We start from the raw sequence: 20,577 nt of genomic DNA, 5'->3' as shown, positions 1-20,577 counted from the left end.
GATACACAATGCTATTCTCTCTACTTTAGACATGTTTGAAATTTTCCTCATTTGAAAGTTAAAAAAGAAAAGGAAAAATTTGCATTAAATAGCCACCAGTGAGAGGAAACAAACAAAATACCACTAGAATGTCTCTACATTACTATTTCCAACCACTGATCCCCTATTGACAAATAACTGCCCATTCAATTTGTTTGTTTTCTATAGGTGAACCCAAACTATAAGCCATACATTACTCAACAGTTAAAGAACAGTAAGTAGTTAACACTGGGATACAGATTCATCCTTTGAAATATAAATTAATAGAAACAATGTGATAACATTTTAAAGATTATCCTCTATTATTAAAAATGGGAAAACTTTTATAAATTAAATATAAGGTAAGCATTTAATAAGGAATATTTGAAAAATAAAAAAGCTGATTGGAATAACTTTTGAAGCAAGTTATACATAATATAGAAAAATTGCAACACTATGTTGTTATGCAGGCATTTATTTAACTTATTTGTGGACATCTCATTTTGTTTTTTAATTCATTTAAGTAGGCAGTCTGGGTGCCTATTTCAACTTAGCATCATTATTAACACTACAGTGGGAGGACTATTTGATTAAGTTTATGAGTTGTTTTCTGGCATGTTGTTCTTTCACCACTGACATAGTTAAGTGAGAATCATAAAGTGACTACATCATCTGTTGTCTGTTGCCCAGAAAATACAGTCTTTGAGCAGTTGTATTTATTTAAATTCATACTAATATTGTATTCTCCCCTCTGAAGTGTGGATGGTTATTTTCATAGAAATTTTACCTAGCAATTGTTGTCTGCTATGGTTTCTGGAATGCTTTATTTATTTGTCCCATAATAAAATATATTTATTACTTACCTTTGATACAAATAAATAACCTGCCTGCTAAAAAGTGATCTTACCCATCCAAAATTCCTACTTCTTTTCAATTTAACTAAAGTTAAATTTTAAAAACTGTCTCCTTTTCAAATTTCTGATTTCCAACCACACATGGGCTCTGGGCAGTGTGGTAAGCCTCGGTCCCCTTTTCCTTTCTTCTCAGGGATCATTCCAAATATTTAAAATTCTCCTCAAATCCCTTAATTACCTTCATCCTCTCCACCCACTTGAGGTAAATGGTCTTGCCTCCAAGATCACAGAGAAAAATTGCAAAGAACAAGTAATCCTTTATCATTCCATTCCTTTCTCAACATACCTGTATTCTGCCCAGAGCTACCCCTGCCAACCTGTGCTCTTCACACCATTACCTTGCTATCTTTCTGGATGACTCAGTCACTTGACCTTCAATAACTTCTCTACTGACTGTTTTTTCTTAACTTATAAACACATCCCAATTGCTCTCATCTTACAAAACTCTCTTTCTACTGATTACCATTTCTTTCTTCCTCCTTATCAAAAACACTTCATGGGAAAAAACAAAACAAAAAAACCTTACTCTCAACGCTAAATAATAGTTTTAATAATAAACAATAATAATAATATATAACACTACATTAACTCATTAGATCCTTACCATAATTCTATACGGTAGGCATTTAAAATTTTTTTAATTGAGGTATAGTTGATTAACAATGTTGCATTGAAGGTAGGCAGTTTTTATCTTTATTTTAATGGAAAAGTAAACTGAGGCACAAAGAGGTAAGGTGGCTTGCCCAAAGTCACATAGCCAGTAGGTGGTGGCTGGGCAACTAGGTACCAGAGCCAAAGTTCTTTCCCACTATGCAATACTTCATCCCCTAGGTAAGCATGTTTACTCTCAAGACTTTGATTATTAATTATACACTAATAATCACTACCATCAATTTATCCAGTCTTGATTTTTCCAGAGTTAGTTTCACTATCTCCTATTTTGAGATACTTTGATCTCAATATATATTGGAAAGACCTGGCCTCCATCTCTTCTCTCTCTATGCTTCCCCTACACTGCTACAAAATAAAAATCTATCTATTTTGCTTTTTAACTTAGAAACCTCCAATGACTGGCCATTACCTACAGAATAGGGTCTCCAAACTCTTCAGCAAGGCACAAAAGACTCTTCACAACCTGCTCCAGTATTACCTTCTCACTTCAACTCCTGTGGTAACTTATACATATCCTCTAATCAACAAACTCTTAGTAGTATGTGCCATTCTTTGTCACATCCTACGCTGCACATGGAATGGTCTCTCAGTTTGGGAAGTGATTTTTTCATCCTCTCTTGATGAATCATTACTCATCTGTATTTCCCCAACTGCCCATCCTGTGCCTTCTCCAGGTGGAGCTAATCTCTCTCTCTCCTACTTCTATATTCCTAAAACATTTTTTTTTAAAAACAACTCTTATCATCACAGGATAATACTGTCCAGTCATTAGTAATATAGACTATGAGCTCTTAGTGAGCTGGGACATTCTCTTATTGATATTTGTATCCAGTACCCAGAACAGAGCAGTCATTCAGAACACATTTGATGAATGAATAGATGTAGCTCTTCCTCACTATTCAAAATCAATGTGCTCTGGACATGGGGAAGATAAATGAATGCATCATAGGAGACATTATAATCCTAATTAATCATTTGCCTATAAAATGCCTAAAAACATTGCAGAGAATAGTTTTGTTAAATATGCAGAGAATAGTTTTGTTAAATATTAACACAAGTATAGACTCTTGAAGTGCCAGTGAACAAAGAACTCTACCATTCACACAAGCAATCTTTAAGTAAATAATAAAATACAAGGAAACAAAAAGAAGTCAGAAATGTTAGGTCTGTCTTCAAGCCACAAAACTTGATCATGAATAGCCATCAGATCATAAATATTACAAAATATCCACACCAAACAAACACTGAAGTTTTAGTCTCAATAGTTTTTCCTGCTACTCTAATTCCTACTTGTATAAAATATTTAGGCACTGGTGTGACACACCATGGCATTTACTAGATGGTTTATTAAATTACATTTATAAATCACAAAGGCATCAGCTTACATTCCTGACTGAATGTAAGTGTGAGGTGGATTGAAGCTGCCTCACTCAGCCTTAAGTGGGGGAAACTCATCACAGTTTTGCTTCTAAGAGAGGAGGGAAATTGCTTTAAGCAGATCTTTATAGAAAACTCAACAAGAAAGCAATGTGATTTCCACTATGTTTTAAATGGTGGTCTCTGCAGGCATTTCCTCTTAATTCTACTGAGAAAAAAAAAAGCAGAGGTTACAAAATAAGGTGATGAGAGGAATGCAAAGTAGCACAAACAGAGCAATGATGAAATGCTCAGAGCAGTTTAGTTACTTTAGCTACAATGAAGTCAAGTAAATGTGTCTTATTTCTTTAAAAACTGTGGAGTATCTCACTGAGAATTTTTTCCTAATTTATATTAAATTCTAATATCAACATTCTTTGATGGCATTTAATAATATGAGTGGCCTAGAGTGATTCTGATCTTGAAGCTACTGACTTGCTTATACACTAAGGTTCACACATGGGCTGGTCTAAAGTTCAGAGTTCAAAATAATTCAACTTTTAATACATATAATGAAAAATTATACCTAAGTCACTCACCAGAACACAAAAGCAACATTAATATTGCTGTTGTAGACTAAACAAAAGCAGGAGTCGGCAGTCTTTAAAACTTCTACTGTTTTTCTAGCCTCTAACAGGAAAAGCATTTTGGAAATATAGGGCTCATTAAAAAAGCCCTTTAAACTACTGTTGGAACTCAGGATTTTTGCCTTATAGGTGGAACTCAAAGGAGAGATTTAATGATCATTCTTATTTATACTTGTCAGTGTTTTTCAATTTTATACTCTACAGAGAACAGCTGATGTCTGACATCACAAGTTCATTAGTAAAACCATAGTTTGACAAGCGCAAGCCACAAAAAGAGAAATAAAACTTTGATTTGTTAAGGAAAACCTCATCATGTACAGTTTACTTTTCTTCCTGCATCACCGAGTTTATATTTTTGTCTTACTTTACAATTTTTGGCCTAAAAATAAAATAAATTAAAATTAATTAATTAAGAATACTCTAATGTAAATATTAAATCACCAAAATACTAAAACAAAAACAAATCTCTAGGAATGCTTAAACAAAAATTCTGGAGCTTTAAAAAAGCTATTTACAAGCTCTCCTGCATTAACAAAAGGCAGGTAATAATGATGGCTTGTATGACAATATTGTCTTTGTTAGTTTAGCCCCAACAGAACTAAAGATTTCCTGATTACAACTTGGTAATCTAAGTCAACTGAAAAGATTTCTGGGGAAGGGAAACAAAGAGGAGTCTGAGTGCTAGCTTGTAAGTGGAATATATTACCTAAGTTTACTCTTCAGTGTAGGACACTGTAAATAAGACGGGCGCCTACATTGACAGCCCATGCTAGGTCATGACCTGAACTCACTGTACTGGTGTAAAAGAGAAAGTTCTGCTGGAGTTTCCGATTTGCATGCTTCTCTGCTTCACCTTCAGGATCCTGGAATCACATAGGGCCTTACAATGAAGTGTTCACTCTGTACTGTATCTCATTGTCAAGATTTTTAAACAGTTGCTTTTTTATTGTAATGAGCCAATTATGAGCCAGTCACTCAAGCAGTCATTAACAATAGATTTTTTTAATTGCATTTTTAATGAATTTTATTTTGGATAAAAGCCCTTAAAAGTACCTATGGCAAAGGGTAATCATACATTGAATTAACAGCAAAATCTGTTTAATAATGACTTGTCTTTTATTTACTACAACAAAATAAATTCCACTGAGAACGCTAAAAAATTGACAGTGTCAGGGAAAAAAGGTTGCAGGGTGGGAGAGGGAGTTGCATTGTACACTGGTAAAAATTAAAAATGAAAACATGCCTTCTTTGTATTTAGCTATCTCCTTGTTCTTTCCTAATTTTAAGGTACAAATATAACATTATCTTATCAATATAGATCTTCCTCTATATTCAGAAAATAATGAGTTATTAATATTTTATCCATAAGCTATTAATAATGCTTAACATAATTATAAAACAAGCTAAATTAAAAAGAGAAAAAAAGGCAAATTTAAAGTACTCATTTCCAGTTTAATGGACTCATTTCTAAAGATACATGGGTAAGATGGTAAAATTTATTTTAAAAACTGTGCTGCTTAAACAAAACACTATAGTGTAAAAATCTTGATTCATCTCAAAATATTTTCTGTGCATGTAAGAATGGAAATGTCCTTGCTGAAGATAAAAAGTAATCTTCATTAAAACGTGAATGTACATAATTTGTGATCACATACATAAATGTATTTTTTTAGGTTGACTCTGTTGAAACTCCATAAGTCTTAACCATAATTAAGAGCGCTCACTACCCAATGTGATTTAGTAAAGTCATTAATTAGGAAGTTTTTAAGATGCACAGTGACACTAGAAAAATCCTCTCTTTGGGGACTATACTTGTCATACTCTGGTTGGATTTAAAATTTTTTAATTCATTAAAATCACTCATTGGTACAAAGAAAAAAAATTATATATGTATATATACACATACATGTTATATATATGTTTATATATGTGTAATTAAAATTATTCCCAGAAAAAGTGTCACTACACACTCTGATTTTGTTAAGAAAATAAGAACTTTTTTGAATGTTCAAGGCTTTAAAAACCTTGTATTTTCTGCCTCAAGAATGGGCTGACTGAAAGCATGAGGCTCTGCAGTCTCTGGTTAATTAATCTGCCGGCTGAATGACAGCGCGCCTAGGGGCACGGCGCTGGCATCCCACACAGGGTCCCAACGTGCTTTACGCCTTGGATAGCTACATTCTGCACGCCAAGACTTTACCCAACAAATAGCAGAGAGGCCTTCAGAGCCTTTCTTCCTCTGTCTGAGACATTCCATTTAATTAATGTAATCCCTCTTTTTTTTTAAATTTTAATAAATTTAGGTGAGGCAAAATCAACACATTTATGGCACTGAAGGCAGTAACTCGTTGCTCTAATGCTTTTCTTATTTACCCCAAAAGGCTTTTTCACAAAGCATAAAGAAAATGAAAGCAAAAAAAAATGTTATAACATATTCAGAAATTTTCAAACATGCTACTTGATCTATTAAATATATAGATATATGTACAACCCAATGTTTAAGAATTTGATTAAATGAATCTAGTAATTTCCATTTCACTAGGCTTACAGATTTTATGTTATAAAAATATAAATCATACATCCACCCCAAAACACTTTGAAAATTACTAGTACCTAATCTTGAGCAAGGTAAGGCTATTTTTTTAGCAACAGGATACAAAGGACATTCTCCTAATCCCTTTTACTGCCAGAACAAAACATCTTTCAAATCAAGATAAAATCGCTACATCATGAATGTTAATATCATTCTGAGAAAAATAATACCTTATGACTAGAAAAGACCATCCCTTTAGGGAGAAATGTTGTGTTAAAGTGGATTATTCTTTTAGTAGTGTAATAGAATGGCTTCTACCTAGTCCCAGTTGGAAAATCAAAATCTGCATTTAAATGGAAATATTTTAAAACAGATAGGACAAAAGGCTAAAACCGTAAGGAATACCTCCTTCTTTACATTCTAAAAAACCAAAATGATTCATGAGAACTTTTCTGTACAGTATAGCTTTAAGATTTTGTTCGTATGTTTGTTTCATTTTTTGAAGAGCTTGCAGTGCAACATAATTTCACAGTTTTGTGATTAACACATACTATTTGTGGCTATTATATCAAATTCACAAATTGGATCAAGAAGTTGAGCTGCAAAATTTTTACTATTACAAGAAACAGATTTATGGTTTAGGTTTATGCGGAGTTAAGAATGAGTCCTCTATTTTCTTCCTATTTTTAACCATGCTGTTTTATATGTAATTCTTACAAGGCAATAGCAGTTTGTTGAAATCAAATAAAATCTGAGTTTCTCCAGCATTGACTCAAATCACCACTATGGTTAGAGTAAAAAGAAAGCAAAATGCTAGGCAATATTATAACAACTGCTCTTTGCGACCTGAAAGATTATTTTCAGTTTTTCAATAGTTGGGGCAATTTTCTTAAATCCTGAAGGAGCCTGACAGCACGGCACAATTCTTAATGCTTGCATTTACTTTTACATTATAAAACAATAAAACAGCAGGATAATGCTCATGCAGTTTAGAGACTTGTAACATTACCACAAATAATTCTACTGTATTATGGCAAAACATAAGCTTTTTAAATGTAGGCTGACTAAAGAAAGGGCAATCTATATTCATTGAAAGTACATAGACAAATAAAATTAGAAATATAACTTAAATGTTGTACCTACTTCTAAAATAGTGTTTGAAAAGGGTTGAAAAATCAAAATCCACACTGAATGAATTTTTTTGTTATAAATTAAAATACAATTAATTTCAAGCACAACGTTTATTGGCAAGGGAAAGGCTTCTCAGCTTTCTTCCTTTGAGTTTATAATAGAGTACATGGCTTTGCCACCTCAGGAACCAACCACATTAGGTAATTTGATCATTTCCCTCAACAATGCTGTAAACCAAGATACTCTACAATTACCAGCCTCAAAGATGCAGGTGTTTCAGTGGTAGTCACATTGGACTACTGGACTGCAAATAATGGGCCAATCTGCAAAACTTGGCCATATCATCTCCTTCCTAAAATCAGCCCATCATGTAATCACTCTGCTGCAGGTTCTGATATTTTCTTATTGCTAGAATCTGTTGGCTTTTGTACAGGAAACTTCTGTACAGGAAACTATGTGGATACCTTTATTTAGAAGACATAAAAGACATCTTATTCCAAAGACTAATGAAAACAACAACTCTTGCATATGTTTTGGGTGGTTTCCTCACTTTCAACAGGTAATTCATTTCAACCCAGTTGTCCATGATTCGCCTGGTGATAACCGTAGGGATGAAAAAGAATAAAAACACTTCTCTGCAGTAACCTAATTCTCATTTACACTATAGCCTCGTGCTTCCAATTCCCCACCCCTCACTCTCACTCCCAGCACAAAAACTTTCTATCAGTAGAAGATGCTACACCATAAAATCTAATCACCAAAATAAACCTTGATACATGTCATCATCAGTCTACACTAAGTAGCAAACTAAATTAGAGAAGCTGTATATGGAACCATCACAGAAGATTCAAGACTCATGGATCTTTTAAATCACTGTGCTTTACAATTGCCTAATTTAGAGGACAACTATAGATGGTAAATTTGTTTTAAAAGAAAATGTACCCTCCTATCCTTGCAGATATTAGACTCACAGCTAACGTATAAAGAAATTTGACTTTTAAACTCAAATATTCCTGTTCGAAGTAAATGATACTCTCAGCAGAGAAGCAGATTAAACCTCACTATTCGAAGTGTAGCCTCAGACCAGCAGCAATGGCATCACCCGGCACTTGTTAGAAAAATCTCAGGCTCTACCCAGACCAACTGAATCAGAACGCGAATTTTTAATAAAATGCGCAGATAATTCATCTGCAGTTTGTGAAGCTCTGGTTTAAATTTTTCTAGTTCCACCATTTATTCTATTGAGAGACAAAAAAAAAAAGTGAAGAACAAAACAGCTTATACTCATAAAAACACATAAATATTACAGATAACCAAAATTTAAACAGTGAAATAGAAAAAAGGGAGAAAATATAAGCAAAACGTAAGTAATTAAATTAGATCTTTGTTTTTAACACTTAAAAATTCACTTGTATGTGTGTATGCACAAACACATGTGAGAGGTGAAAAAGGAAGTGAAAAAGGAAAAGTAGAGTGAGAATGAGAGGAAAAAGAATAGGAAGAGAATGGAACCATAAAGTGTACATAGTGTGTTTATGTAGATGTCTTTAGGGCTGAAAGGTAGAAGAAACAAAGTGAGAACCCAGCAGCTTGGAGAAGAGCAGCAATGCAGCCTTCTCAACTGCACTCTCTCATTTTCCCTCTTATATGTGCCCAAGAAGTGTGGTAGGGACAGTTTTTATCTCAGTAACAAGAAACTACCAAAAAATAAGCATTAAAAAACAAACTATGTCACAGAAGCAGTATTCCCTAATTGTATTAAACAATACAGGTAAACATGGAAAGATTTTGTTCTGAGAAAGTAAAGAGACCAATAGCACAAGGTAGTTATAATATTAAAAAGGTGATGGGGGGGGTGGGTATATCTTAGTGGTAGAGCACCTGCTTAGCAAACAGGAGGTCCTGGGTTCAATCCCTGGTACCTTCACCAAAAAAAAAAAAAAAAAAAAAAAAAAAAGTGATCTAATATTCTTTTTCCAAAATCTAAATAATCATTTAGAAATAGTTACCATAAAATAAGCACCATTAGTTTTGTTCTTACAAATGAATGTACTATTGTTATTGTTATTATTATTATACTAAAATCAATAATTCAAAATAGTAGCACTATAGTTTTGATTGTTATTAATGATATAATAAAACTAGTCAACATTAATAACACAGGTTTTAAAAAAAAGAGAAACAGATACTGATTTAGTGGGCATAAAGTAATGGTTTAAACATGAAATAATAATTTTTAGAGAATGAAGTTTACCTAAAATATTACATTTGATATTATATTAAAATATTATACATATATCCAAAATGATCAATCTACTATGATTAACCTAACATTTTACCATGATTTACTTAATGAGAGAAAATTAGAAATAATTTCTAAACATTGCCAAACTTGATGATACTGATAGAAAATAAATCAGCTGATATCCAGAACACAGTGGCTAGTCAGAAAACAAAACTTACTGGAAAAAATGAATTGTAATTAATGCTACATAGCATACCTATTTAAAAAAAGAATATATATGTGTCTATATCTATATCTGTATTAACCACATGGCACATTATTAGTATACAGGATACTAAAATTCAGCTCACTTTGCAGCTGATCATTTATTGAATGTAACCCCATTAAATCACTGGACACTGACTTCCCACAATAATAGGGGGAAAAAAATCACCCTGTCTTGCATTTCATGACTGAGTTGGCCTAACACAATCTCTTTGGTTTGGTTCCAAGAAGAAAATACAGTCAAAGATGGGCAGAATGCTACTCCCAGCTTGTATTCACCAAATGCCAGGAACTGTAAAAATAGGATTCCAAGTTGAGGTTTCATATACTTATTAAACAAAGACTTTGAATTTCCAAATATAAATAATGCATGCATAAACAGGTATATTATTTACAGAAATCAACTAGGCAATATATATCAATGGCTTTAGAAATAATCATATAGTTTGAACCATTAATTCTATGTCTGAAAACCTATCCTAAGGAATCAAGTTTTTTAAGGCAGACAATAATTGATGTACCCACATCAAAATGCTATTATTTATAGTAAAAATTAGATTCAACCTAATTTACAAAATTAGGGAATCATTAAGGAAATTATTATACAGCCACATGATGGAATATTAAGTAGACATTAGGGTATGTTCATGAAGAGGTTTTACTGACATGAAAAATGCTCCTGATACTTTAAGTTAAAAAAAAGCAGTGTATAAAGTTATATACATAAATAATTATATGTGTGTGTATATCTATGCATGTCTGTTAAACATACATGTGGGGAAAATATGTCAAAATAACTCTAAATAGTTGAATTTTAAGTAAGATCTTTTTTATACTTTTATGTATGTTCCTCAATTTAAAAACCAAATGTTTTAAGTATCAAAGAAAATTAAGTAATAATTTAGATAAAAAACAAGGTTTGAAGAACAAAGGTGAGGACACTGAAAGTTTACAATGAAGCTATTCCACTGAATAAAAAAATTATGTATTGTCTACAAGAGCAGTAAGAAGAACCTCGTCTCAGAAGAAAGAAGCTCTTTCTTCCCACTACCTGAGAGGTAAAAGACAGATGAAACAGATAGTTAAGCATAAAAACAATAAAAAATAAAAGAATACAGAAAAGTTGGGTCTATCAGAATCTCATTACCGGACAAAGAAAGCAAAGGAGGTATCATCAAGGCCAATGTGATTTTTACTGCACAATAGTGTCAAACAGTTGCAGTAAATAAGTTAAGAAAATAAATTATAACAATGCTTAGTTTTAGAATGCTTATTCCAAGCCAGGTTGAATGCAAGGAAAGAAACTAGTTATTATCAAATCATAACAAAACAAATTTCTAGAACCTCATTTTGTTTTTTAGAAAGTTGAGCTACAAAGGCTGCTTTTTTCATTTCTTTTGAAAGTTAAAACACAACTTTAAACTGTGCAGATAATAAAAACTGTATACTGAAACATGTACAATCCACAAGCTATGTCTTTTATGAAACAATATTTTAACTACTATGTTAATTAGTAACAATAAGTTATAACTTATGCTTTCTCTTAACTTTTTTGGCTGTAAATACTTCAAAATCTTTTTCATTTTAGACTGCTTGGTTGATCAATTGATTCCAATAAAAAAATGGAATAAAGAGTAGTCATACTAAATCCATTATATAAAATAGGGAATTCAGTGAATGCACTGATTTTATATACAGTAGGGAATCAGTAATTATCAATTAACCATAAAGCAGAAAGCATCAACATAAGTTTGGCATCTTATAATCATGTGAAATCTTCACAAACTAAATTAGCTTTACCTATTATGTATCATTGTTTTGTCTAAAATATACACAAGTAACAGTCTGAGAAGAAACTATATATGCACAATCACATGAAGGAGAAAACAAGCTACTCAAAGCAGAAGATAGAATTTCTACATAAGTATAAACGCCCAAGAACTCCATCTGAAAACCATGTCCCTAGACATTAACCTAAAATTAAAGTTTGTATTACCTAGTCTTTGACAGAATCTAGTCTATGATAGCCCTACAGAATATTTGAAATTAATATGATGATGGTTCCATAAATAGTGAGTAGAGGTGGTTTCTGGCTTTCCAAAGCAACTAATTTAAAACAGCAAAATGTGTCCAATTAATGACCTCAGGACACACTGAATTGGAAGTATGACTTAATTCTAGTACTAAATCATACTTCACTTTAACAAACACTAGTACTTTGGTGGAGGCATTGATAAACTATGTTAATACATAATTATTTGCTTTGGGGAGGACCAAGACAGGGAAGAAACCTACAGACTCTAAGACTAAGTTGGTTAAAAATAAACTACTAAATTATTTCAAGGTATTAATCAGAATTATAAGCTAAATCGAGAATGCTACGTATAATTCACAAACAGGCCCAGATAGAGCAATACTGAACCTTGAAGACTATCAGATTCTTAGGAGAAACTCAGTGACAATGGCAAGACAAGGAAGGATGAATGCCAACTCATGAAACAAAGAGGTATGCTACAAGGAATATGGCACATTTTTACAAGAACAAAGAATTCATCACAAATAATAATTTTGATAAATACCTAACAGTCACTCTCTCCCTTAAAACTCAAAGTGCTTAGTCCTTGAGACAGGCACTGGGCCTTAACCATTTATATCTCTAGCAACTAGAAAAGAGCCTGAAGAAAGAAAAGAGAAAAAATAAATGTATGTTAGTATGCGACTTCTCCTCTTTGCACCTCTTGCATTTATCATTTTACTGAAGCCCAAAGAAAAAAAGCGTATAGAACAAAATCATATGAAAAAGTTCCTCCTCATAATGTTTTCTTACATAAACTTTTCAAATTCTAGTGATGCGTCCATCTTCTGTCTGCAAAGCTTTCCCAGTTAAGAAGTTTTTAGTAGGTAGGTATCTGAAAGACTCTTTAGAAGAACTGAACCCTGAAAAATGTTCAATTAATCCCAGTGGTATCAAGCTAAAGTCAAAAACAGACATATTGAAAGGCATAAGCTTTGACATCATATTCACCAATGCCAAAGCAACAGATATCTGAAGGACTAAGAGGAAAGACAAAGACAAAATAAAGAGCAGGAAAATTTCTACCACAGTATAACTGAAGACACAGAAGAGCATGATTAACTTCTCTAAGAACCAGATCAACAGACAAACCACATCAGATAAAAATGATCTTAAGTATGAGTAATGCTCTATTGCTCCAATGCAAAAGAAACACAGGAACATTATACCTAGTGACTAATAATAAAAATAAAATTATTAACATCTATTGAAGTTTCCTCTATGTTCTATTTTACTGTCCCATTAAATGCTCATAATAATCCTGTGATGCAGGTACTATGAAATGTGAAAGCCAAAGTGTAGAGACATTAACTAAACCAAGGTCATACAGCTAGCATATGGAAGAGCCTTGAACACAGGTAAGTCTGACTCCAGAATCCCCACTTATCCTTTGGACACAAACAAAAAAGCCCCAACATTTCCTGTTACACACAAACCTGGTTTTCTGAAATATAGTAATTATTAAGATATCATTGGTCATATCATTAAAGTAAATACAAAAATATGCAGTGTTAAAGGGGCTCTCAACCTCTTTTTGGTCTCCAGACACTGACATGCAATATATTATCTCTGTCACAATGCAGGGATGGAGTTGGGAAGGAAATACCATCCAGCTAAACCTGATAGACCCACCTTGAGAATCCCACAGTATACATACCTATATCTTTACTTGTAAGCAATACTACTTATGGCTCTACCCAAATCTTGCTTGTGGCTCCAAAAGATTTTTAAATAAAATGTATATTCAAAGATTTTGCCATGTTTCTCTCGTGCAAGGCTCACGTAAAGAAAAAAATACGTATTTTATCACATACTTCAATATCAACTTATGATAAAGAAAACAGAATTAATTAAAAAAATAATAAAATGCTGTTTTTTCCTCAGGTTTAATCTGTTTCATTCAGTAGTAGTAATGATCCCGTCTCACGTTCTACCACCTTGAAGAAATTTAAAGAAGGATTTTTTTCAGACGGCTGCTATAAAATTATCATTGACATTTTAATTAAAAAAAGAAATGTATGTAGAATAAACAGGACATTTCCTCTAACAGTCTGCAGTGGCTGCTCCATTGCTTCTTTGTACAGTCTGGGTAAATTATGCAGGCTCTCACTAGACACAGCAGCTGTATTTCACTGTCTTCAGTAATGTAATCTACATTTATCATTATTTTAATTAAACGGATTCTTAATTTGGTACTTTCACTGCAAAGAAAAAATACCTTATTCATTTTTTTTTTTTTTGGTAGACAGCATCTTGTCAGTCTTATAAGCCAGAATTTAATTTTAAACATGTTTCCTACTGCAACTGGCCATTATTATAAAAAGAACTACTATACTTGGTTTATTAAGAGCTTGTTCATTTTCAAAATATTGGTTCGTTCTTTTAAATGATTAAAAAAGATGCTTTTGCAGTTTTCAATTTTAAGCCAAGTGGTATAATAAAAATAATATGTAGTTTATTATATTAAACTCAAACCAATATGAAGCACAAATAAGAACTTTACAGGAAAAACAAAGCTTTACAGAATGTTGAGAAAAATTCAATTCAGTAGTTCTTTGTGAAAGATTATTTTTATCATTAGGTTATTTGAAATGTCTGAATCTTTAGCTAAATCCATTACTGTGGAATACAAGAGCTTTTAATTGTTTTGAAGACAGGCTCTGATTTTTTTTTAATTTATTTCCCATTATTAGTAGTAGTTACAATTTGACTTTAAAGAATAAACTAATGAATTACTCTGGAGGTGTTCTTGTTTTTAAATGGTTCACAGAGAAACAATTACTGTCATATTACATCACCACATTAAATTGTATACTTTAATACATAAGGCATCTCAAATCTTACATGTCAATAAAAAAGGTGATGTTAAAAAGTTTTTGTATTCAGCACACATTAATTGAGCATCTTTTATGTGCCAGGTAAAGAATTAAGTGCTCTGAATTCAAACCAAAGTAGAACAAAGCCTTTGCACAAAAAAGGAGGGTATGAGTGTGTGTGTGTGTGTGTGTGTGTGTGTATGTACATGTGTACACATACATACACATTTATGGTACAGTATCAAGTGCTTTTTAAACTCTGTTTCTATGAAGGGGAGGGACTTTAGTCTTCCATGTTCACTTCAACCAGAAAAATTCTACTTCCATCTATTTTACACAGCTTTTTGTAGCTAGGTGACGAAAGCAAAAGCCACTTACCTAGAAAACAGAATAAGGGCTCTAAACTATCACTAAGAACACAGGTAAATGAAAAGTATTCTAAGTGTTCCCAGATACACTGATGGGAAAAAAAAATTAAAGATTTCTTTTTTTGAGTTTTATTTATTATCAGTTTTCACATGTTGCCAAATACTGGCTTCTGTAAATATCTACTAAAGTAGAGTTTATAAACATGACCTATTAGAGAAGTTTGGGGATGAGATCTGCAGGGAATTGAAAGTTAATGCACATTTCACTTTGTCAGTTCACGTTACCAAGGAATGCCATGCCAGCTTCCAGATTTATATAAATCATCAGAAGTTATGAGGTCAGAATGTAAAAGGAAAAAACTCTATAACGCATTTAATGTGTTTTAGATTTTTATATTAAAATTTCCCCATATAATACAATGCCATTTACCTTCACACTGTGATTTTTGGACTAAAGTTACCATTTGAACATCTATGACTTGGCCAATTAATGGACATTATCTCTCATCCCACACAAAACCCTCAAAAGATAAGCTATGTTTACTCTCATTTGGCAGATGAAAAAGCAGGCTCAGAGTTTAAGAAATGTGTTCAATAATTCACAGTGAATACAGGGAGAAGCTAGGATTTAGGCCCAAGCTCTTTTCATTAAAGCTTTCAGAAGCAAAACAAACTTAGCTCATGGAATTTTTTTCTATTCTCCTCACAGGTAAATATGATACCTGCTTTACTATAATCTAATAGCTTTGCATAAAGTTGTTTTACAATGAAAAATTTGCTATCAACATATATGATCAAAAAGGTAACCAAAAAAGAGAGAAAGGAAAATCTAAAATTTAAATCAATGCTAATGAATGACAAATACTTTAGTCATTGTGTAACTCCTTAGTTTGAATTTAAATAATGTCATGTATAAAGCCTGGGTTACCCAATTCAGGAACAAGTAAAAGTTAAGTTCTAGGCAGCCTACTCAGGCTCTAATTAAATAGAAGAAATGAGCACAAAGGAACTAAACTATTTTTTTAAATACTCCTATTGGAACTCAACTTCAAAAAGATATTTCATGAACAGACAGTTCAGCTTGTAAGATTCCTTCTATCTCAAATTACTCTGATGAATGTCTGATAAAACTTGAGATTTACCACTGGGTAACCACAAGAGGTAGCCAATAATTCTAAATGAAAACTCAGAATGGTCTTTTGTTCCCTTTGTTTAAACTAAAGCCGCTAGTGAAAAACAAGAATGTCTGCTTAGGAAAAAGGAGTCTCTTGTCTGAGCAAAAATTAAATTTAAATATCCTGCTTCTTACCTGAATATTCCAAATTATCTACGTTTATCTACTGTTCACTAAAAGACTATAGAGGGCACTGTTGCATTAGCTTTGAAGCTTTACAATAGATGCCTAGAAAAACGTCTAAAATGTGTAATTTCTTTAAAGGGTCAAATGCAAGGAAATCTACTAAGCCTAATAAAGGGGAAAAACCAAAATGTATGTTTTTCTAAAATAGGCTGGACTTCAATGGGGCAAAAAACTTAACAAAAACAACTGTCAAATTGAAAACACCGCATTGCACACATTTTGCATTTCCCTTTGTAGTGCTTTCATGAGAAAGGTAACTAATCATAGCACCTCCTTATCCAATAGAAACAGCACCCCACTGCAGAATCCTCTTCACAATCAATAGGAAAATGAATGTGGCACCTCATGCAATCCTTCCATAATTCTATCAACAGAAAGAATGCAGTCTGTTTGCATACTTTTGTCTAAAAGGCCAATTCCATTTGTCCCTTCTTTGGGAAAAATGACAGCTACAGATCAATCATGCTCACATGAAAGTAAACACACTGCAAAAAAAAAAAAAAAAAAAGGATCAAAACTGAAATCTTCACCTTTGTTTAAACAAAATTTTATTATACATAAACACTCTAACTCAAAGCAAAATTTAAAAAAAAAACCAAGTTTTTCCTCAGAGATACAAATTTTGTGCTACTGTGTAGTAGTACTGAGATATAAAATAAATAAGTTACATACAATAATACTCACAAGTTTTATAATTACATATGGATAGCATTTAATTAAGCTTCCATATTTTTTTTGGTTCTTTCACATTATTCCTGTTACAATTTTTTGAAACTAAATTCAATTAAGTACAGTGCCAAAGGTCTTTTTTAATACATATGTTTGCAATGTATGACAATAAGACTAGTATATAAAATATAAAGCTTCTTATTACACTACCACTTAATCTGTTTATACTTGTTTATTCACCAAAAATTAAAGTTTCTGACACAACAAATAACATAAAAGTGAAAGGGAAATAAATTATTTTATTTTGGTAATTTAAAAATAACGTCATGAATTGCTGAACGCTCTGTAGAAACAAAAATATTAGATATAAGAATAAGAACATCATGCCAGGAACTAGAGGTAATATGTAAAATGAGAAAGGAGAATACTCCATTAATGCAAATCAAATCACAACACCACATCACAGATTAGACAAATCAACATTAATACAGGTACCATCATAAAACTAAGGCCTCTAATAAAGAATCCCAAATTCCCTAGAAAAACAGTATACAACTCATTTTGTCACTCTCAAACTTCCAGAGAGATTAGCACCTTCTCTGAAATCAAAGTGCAGAACTGTGAAAGTGTTAAAAATTCTTCAATAATATGTCAACCTACTTATAAATCAAAAAGAGGAGAAGGGGCTTCAGATGGTATGTAGATTTCATTTTATTACAAAAGCCTCAGTTTAACAAGTTATTTTCAGCCAATAAAAGTCAAAAGTAAAGCATTGTTAAAGTGGCCAACACTGACTCTAAGGCTTTAACTTATTAACTTAACCAAAATGCTACTTGAGTATTGCTCCCTTAAATTATTAATTTATGAGTTTTGCTTAGTCTCCTGAGGCAAGGCAGTTTGTAGGTATGTTGAGTGCATGTAAATAAACAGAAAGCTTTTATAATAGTCTAATAAGACACTAAACATAATAAAACAACCCTTTTTAATGAACATTGAATGCACAATTCTATGAACCAAGTTTATATAAATGGGCTATAAAATTTAAAGAAACTGTAAGATCCTCCAGGAAGTAAGTGCACAAAACCAGAAAAATTAAACACAAGTCTATTGCTTTTCATTGATCTGATAAAATGCACACAACACAATCAAAGCCCACTGTGACTATGAAGAGTATGTCACGTGCAATTTCAAAGAAATCTAAGAGAAATGTCATAAACTGTGAAAATTTATTTGCAATATTGTTTTTCATCTACCATAAGGATGATTGCAAAAAAAAAGAAGAAAAATAGGTAATGTCGTTAATATTCAGGATACTTAACTAGATATTTAAGTTTACTATCATAGAAAGAAATGAAGCACATTAAAATCAATTTTGGTTAATTCTAATTTATGCAAAGCTTGATTGTGAGCAATAGCTGCTAAAAGGATGCAGCATTGTTGATTCATATACAAGCATTTTACTTAACTACATTGGATAATAGCAGTGCTCCTAAAGGAGTATAAAAAGCAAAGTGATTAGCAGTCATTACTGTTAATTAGCGCTCACATTACATTCCTTGGGGTGAATCTCCTTTAACTTGAATACATGGAAAGTTTATTTTTGAATGACTGCCAAACCTTGCTTAGGTAAGTATTGGAATAAACCGTCGACTACCAGTAAGCAAAATAAATAACAGGGACAGATCAGCATCCAATGAGTATGTCTAAGTTTTTAAACAGGAAAAGGGTTGAGGGGAATGAGTAAAACTGGAAACTCATACTTCACATTCTGCAATCTCACTGATAAAAGGAGGAAATGTGTGTTTATCAAACTTGCTGTGAGTGCACAGTTCATTTGGAGTCCTGTAAACAATCGCCTGGCTGCCCACTTCCAAATGTATGTGAAAATCTTGGAGATTCAGAGCATCATATTCAGCAAGCAAGGTCACTCTAGTGATGCCCTGGAAATGGGAAATTAGGAAAACGTGGCAATCAGAGGTTTAGGGCTGACCAGAAAAAGCCCTGAGGCGGGCTTACCATCTTTCACCACCAGTCAGGCTGTCTCTGCCTATTCAGTATTAACACAACAGGGCTGCAAGTAAATGAAAAGAACTCCACACACCTAACTGGGACATTGGCTTTCTTGTTTAGAAAATGATAGACATTTGTCACAGAAGGAAAAAAAAAAAACCAAAAAACAAACCTCAAACACAGCTTTCAAGAACCAGTTCTGAAAGAAAAGAAAAACAGGCTCCTGGTGAACCCTCAGAAAAGGACCTGGGGAAAGGCGACATCCTGTTGATTATCAGATTTCCTTTACTCCTAAACCATTCCATGCATTTTAAAATGGAGGCCAAATCTTCAACAAAGAAGCTTCAAAAGCAATGCATGCTCATTACAGGAAAAAAATCAAAAATTCAAATGTGCAAAAATTATACAAACACTCTTAATATGTTCCATATACAGACTTAAAATATAGCCTTCAGATCTTTTTCTACACATACATTTGCACAAACACATCTACGAAAATGTAATTATATCATACAGAGTATTTGGTAATCCATTTCCTTCTCTTAGTAATACATATAGATTTGTTGTCTTTCTGCAACTTCATTTTTAATGCTATACCATATTCCATTGTATGGATACACCATAATTTAGCTTGCCAATCATGTCTAAATCTTTGAGTACAACTTAATTTCCGTAGAATACATCCCCCAAAGTGGAGGGGCTGGATAAAGAGACAGTGTATTTTTTGTTGTTGTCATCTGACGAGTTCTGCCAAATTACCCTCAAGAAGGCTGAACCAACGTATAGGGCTGCTGGCAGCACATAAAAGTACTCACTTCTCCAAAATCAGTATCATTTCTTAATCTTGCCCACATCATGACTGCATTTTTGAGTTAGTGAGGTTGAAAATTCCTTGGCTATTTGAATTTCTTTCTCTGTGAAATGCCTGTTCATATCCTTAGCCCATTTCTCTATTTGGTGGCCAGCTTTTAAACATGCAAAAATATTGCGGTGGATTCCTCATCAAATACTATTTTACGGGATCACCAAAAAGAGATTATTTTAAAAAGGAGATGGTAACTGCATGGACAATGAAAGACCCTATTAGGGTTGGTAACTGAGCATGAAACTATTTTACAACATGTTATATAATAGAAGACTTCCCAACCCACCCAAAAAGAAAAAGAAAAATTAAAAACTGAATGGTGTCGCAAATATTATTTCAGTGAAGCTATCTTTGCTTTCCACAAATAGAAAAATGTATTACACCTAGCTGGCATCATCAGCAATGTTTTATTGTTGTTCTTATCTTTTTTTACTTTTCTGTTATTCTAGGGAACCATTTGAACCCACAAAAAATTCAAAGTACCTTATTAGCTACTTTGGTAGGTCAAGGAAGGAGATAGTAACTATAAATGATAGATAAGTTCTTCAGGCAACTAACCTGGATCAAGGACTTAATTCAGATGTGTCATTCTTCAGAAAAAGTACTAAGTAGAAAAACAAAAATGAAAAATGCCC

The 20,577-nt window shown here is 32.6% G+C and overlaps 1 protein-coding gene across 5 annotated transcripts in view; it reads right to left on the bottom strand.

Annotated features, from left to right (window-relative positions):
- The window catches only part of DPH6 (diphthamine biosynthesis 6), a 190,086-nt gene that overhangs the window by 139,053 nt on the left and 30,456 nt on the right, over positions 1-20,577 (bottom strand). Inside the window, exon 4 of one of the 5 annotated variants that reach the window (XM_032481552.1) lies at positions 18,595-19,007. The exons of the other annotated variants lie outside the window; for them this stretch is intronic. Coding sequence (XP_032337443.1) covers positions 18,822-19,007 — 186 coding nt within the window. The 3' untranslated portion in view covers positions 18,595-18,821. Of the gene's footprint in view, positions 1-18,594; positions 19,008-20,577 lie in introns of those variants that run through there. 5 annotated transcript variants of the gene reach the window in all.

The sequence above is a fragment of the Camelus ferus genome, chromosome 6, assembly GCF_009834535.1.
Source record: "Camelus ferus isolate YT-003-E chromosome 6, BCGSAC_Cfer_1.0, whole genome shotgun sequence".
NCBI classification, from domain to species: Eukaryota; Metazoa; Chordata; class Mammalia; order Artiodactyla; family Camelidae; genus Camelus; species Camelus ferus.
This window is presented reverse-complemented; position numbering and strand designations above follow the sequence as displayed.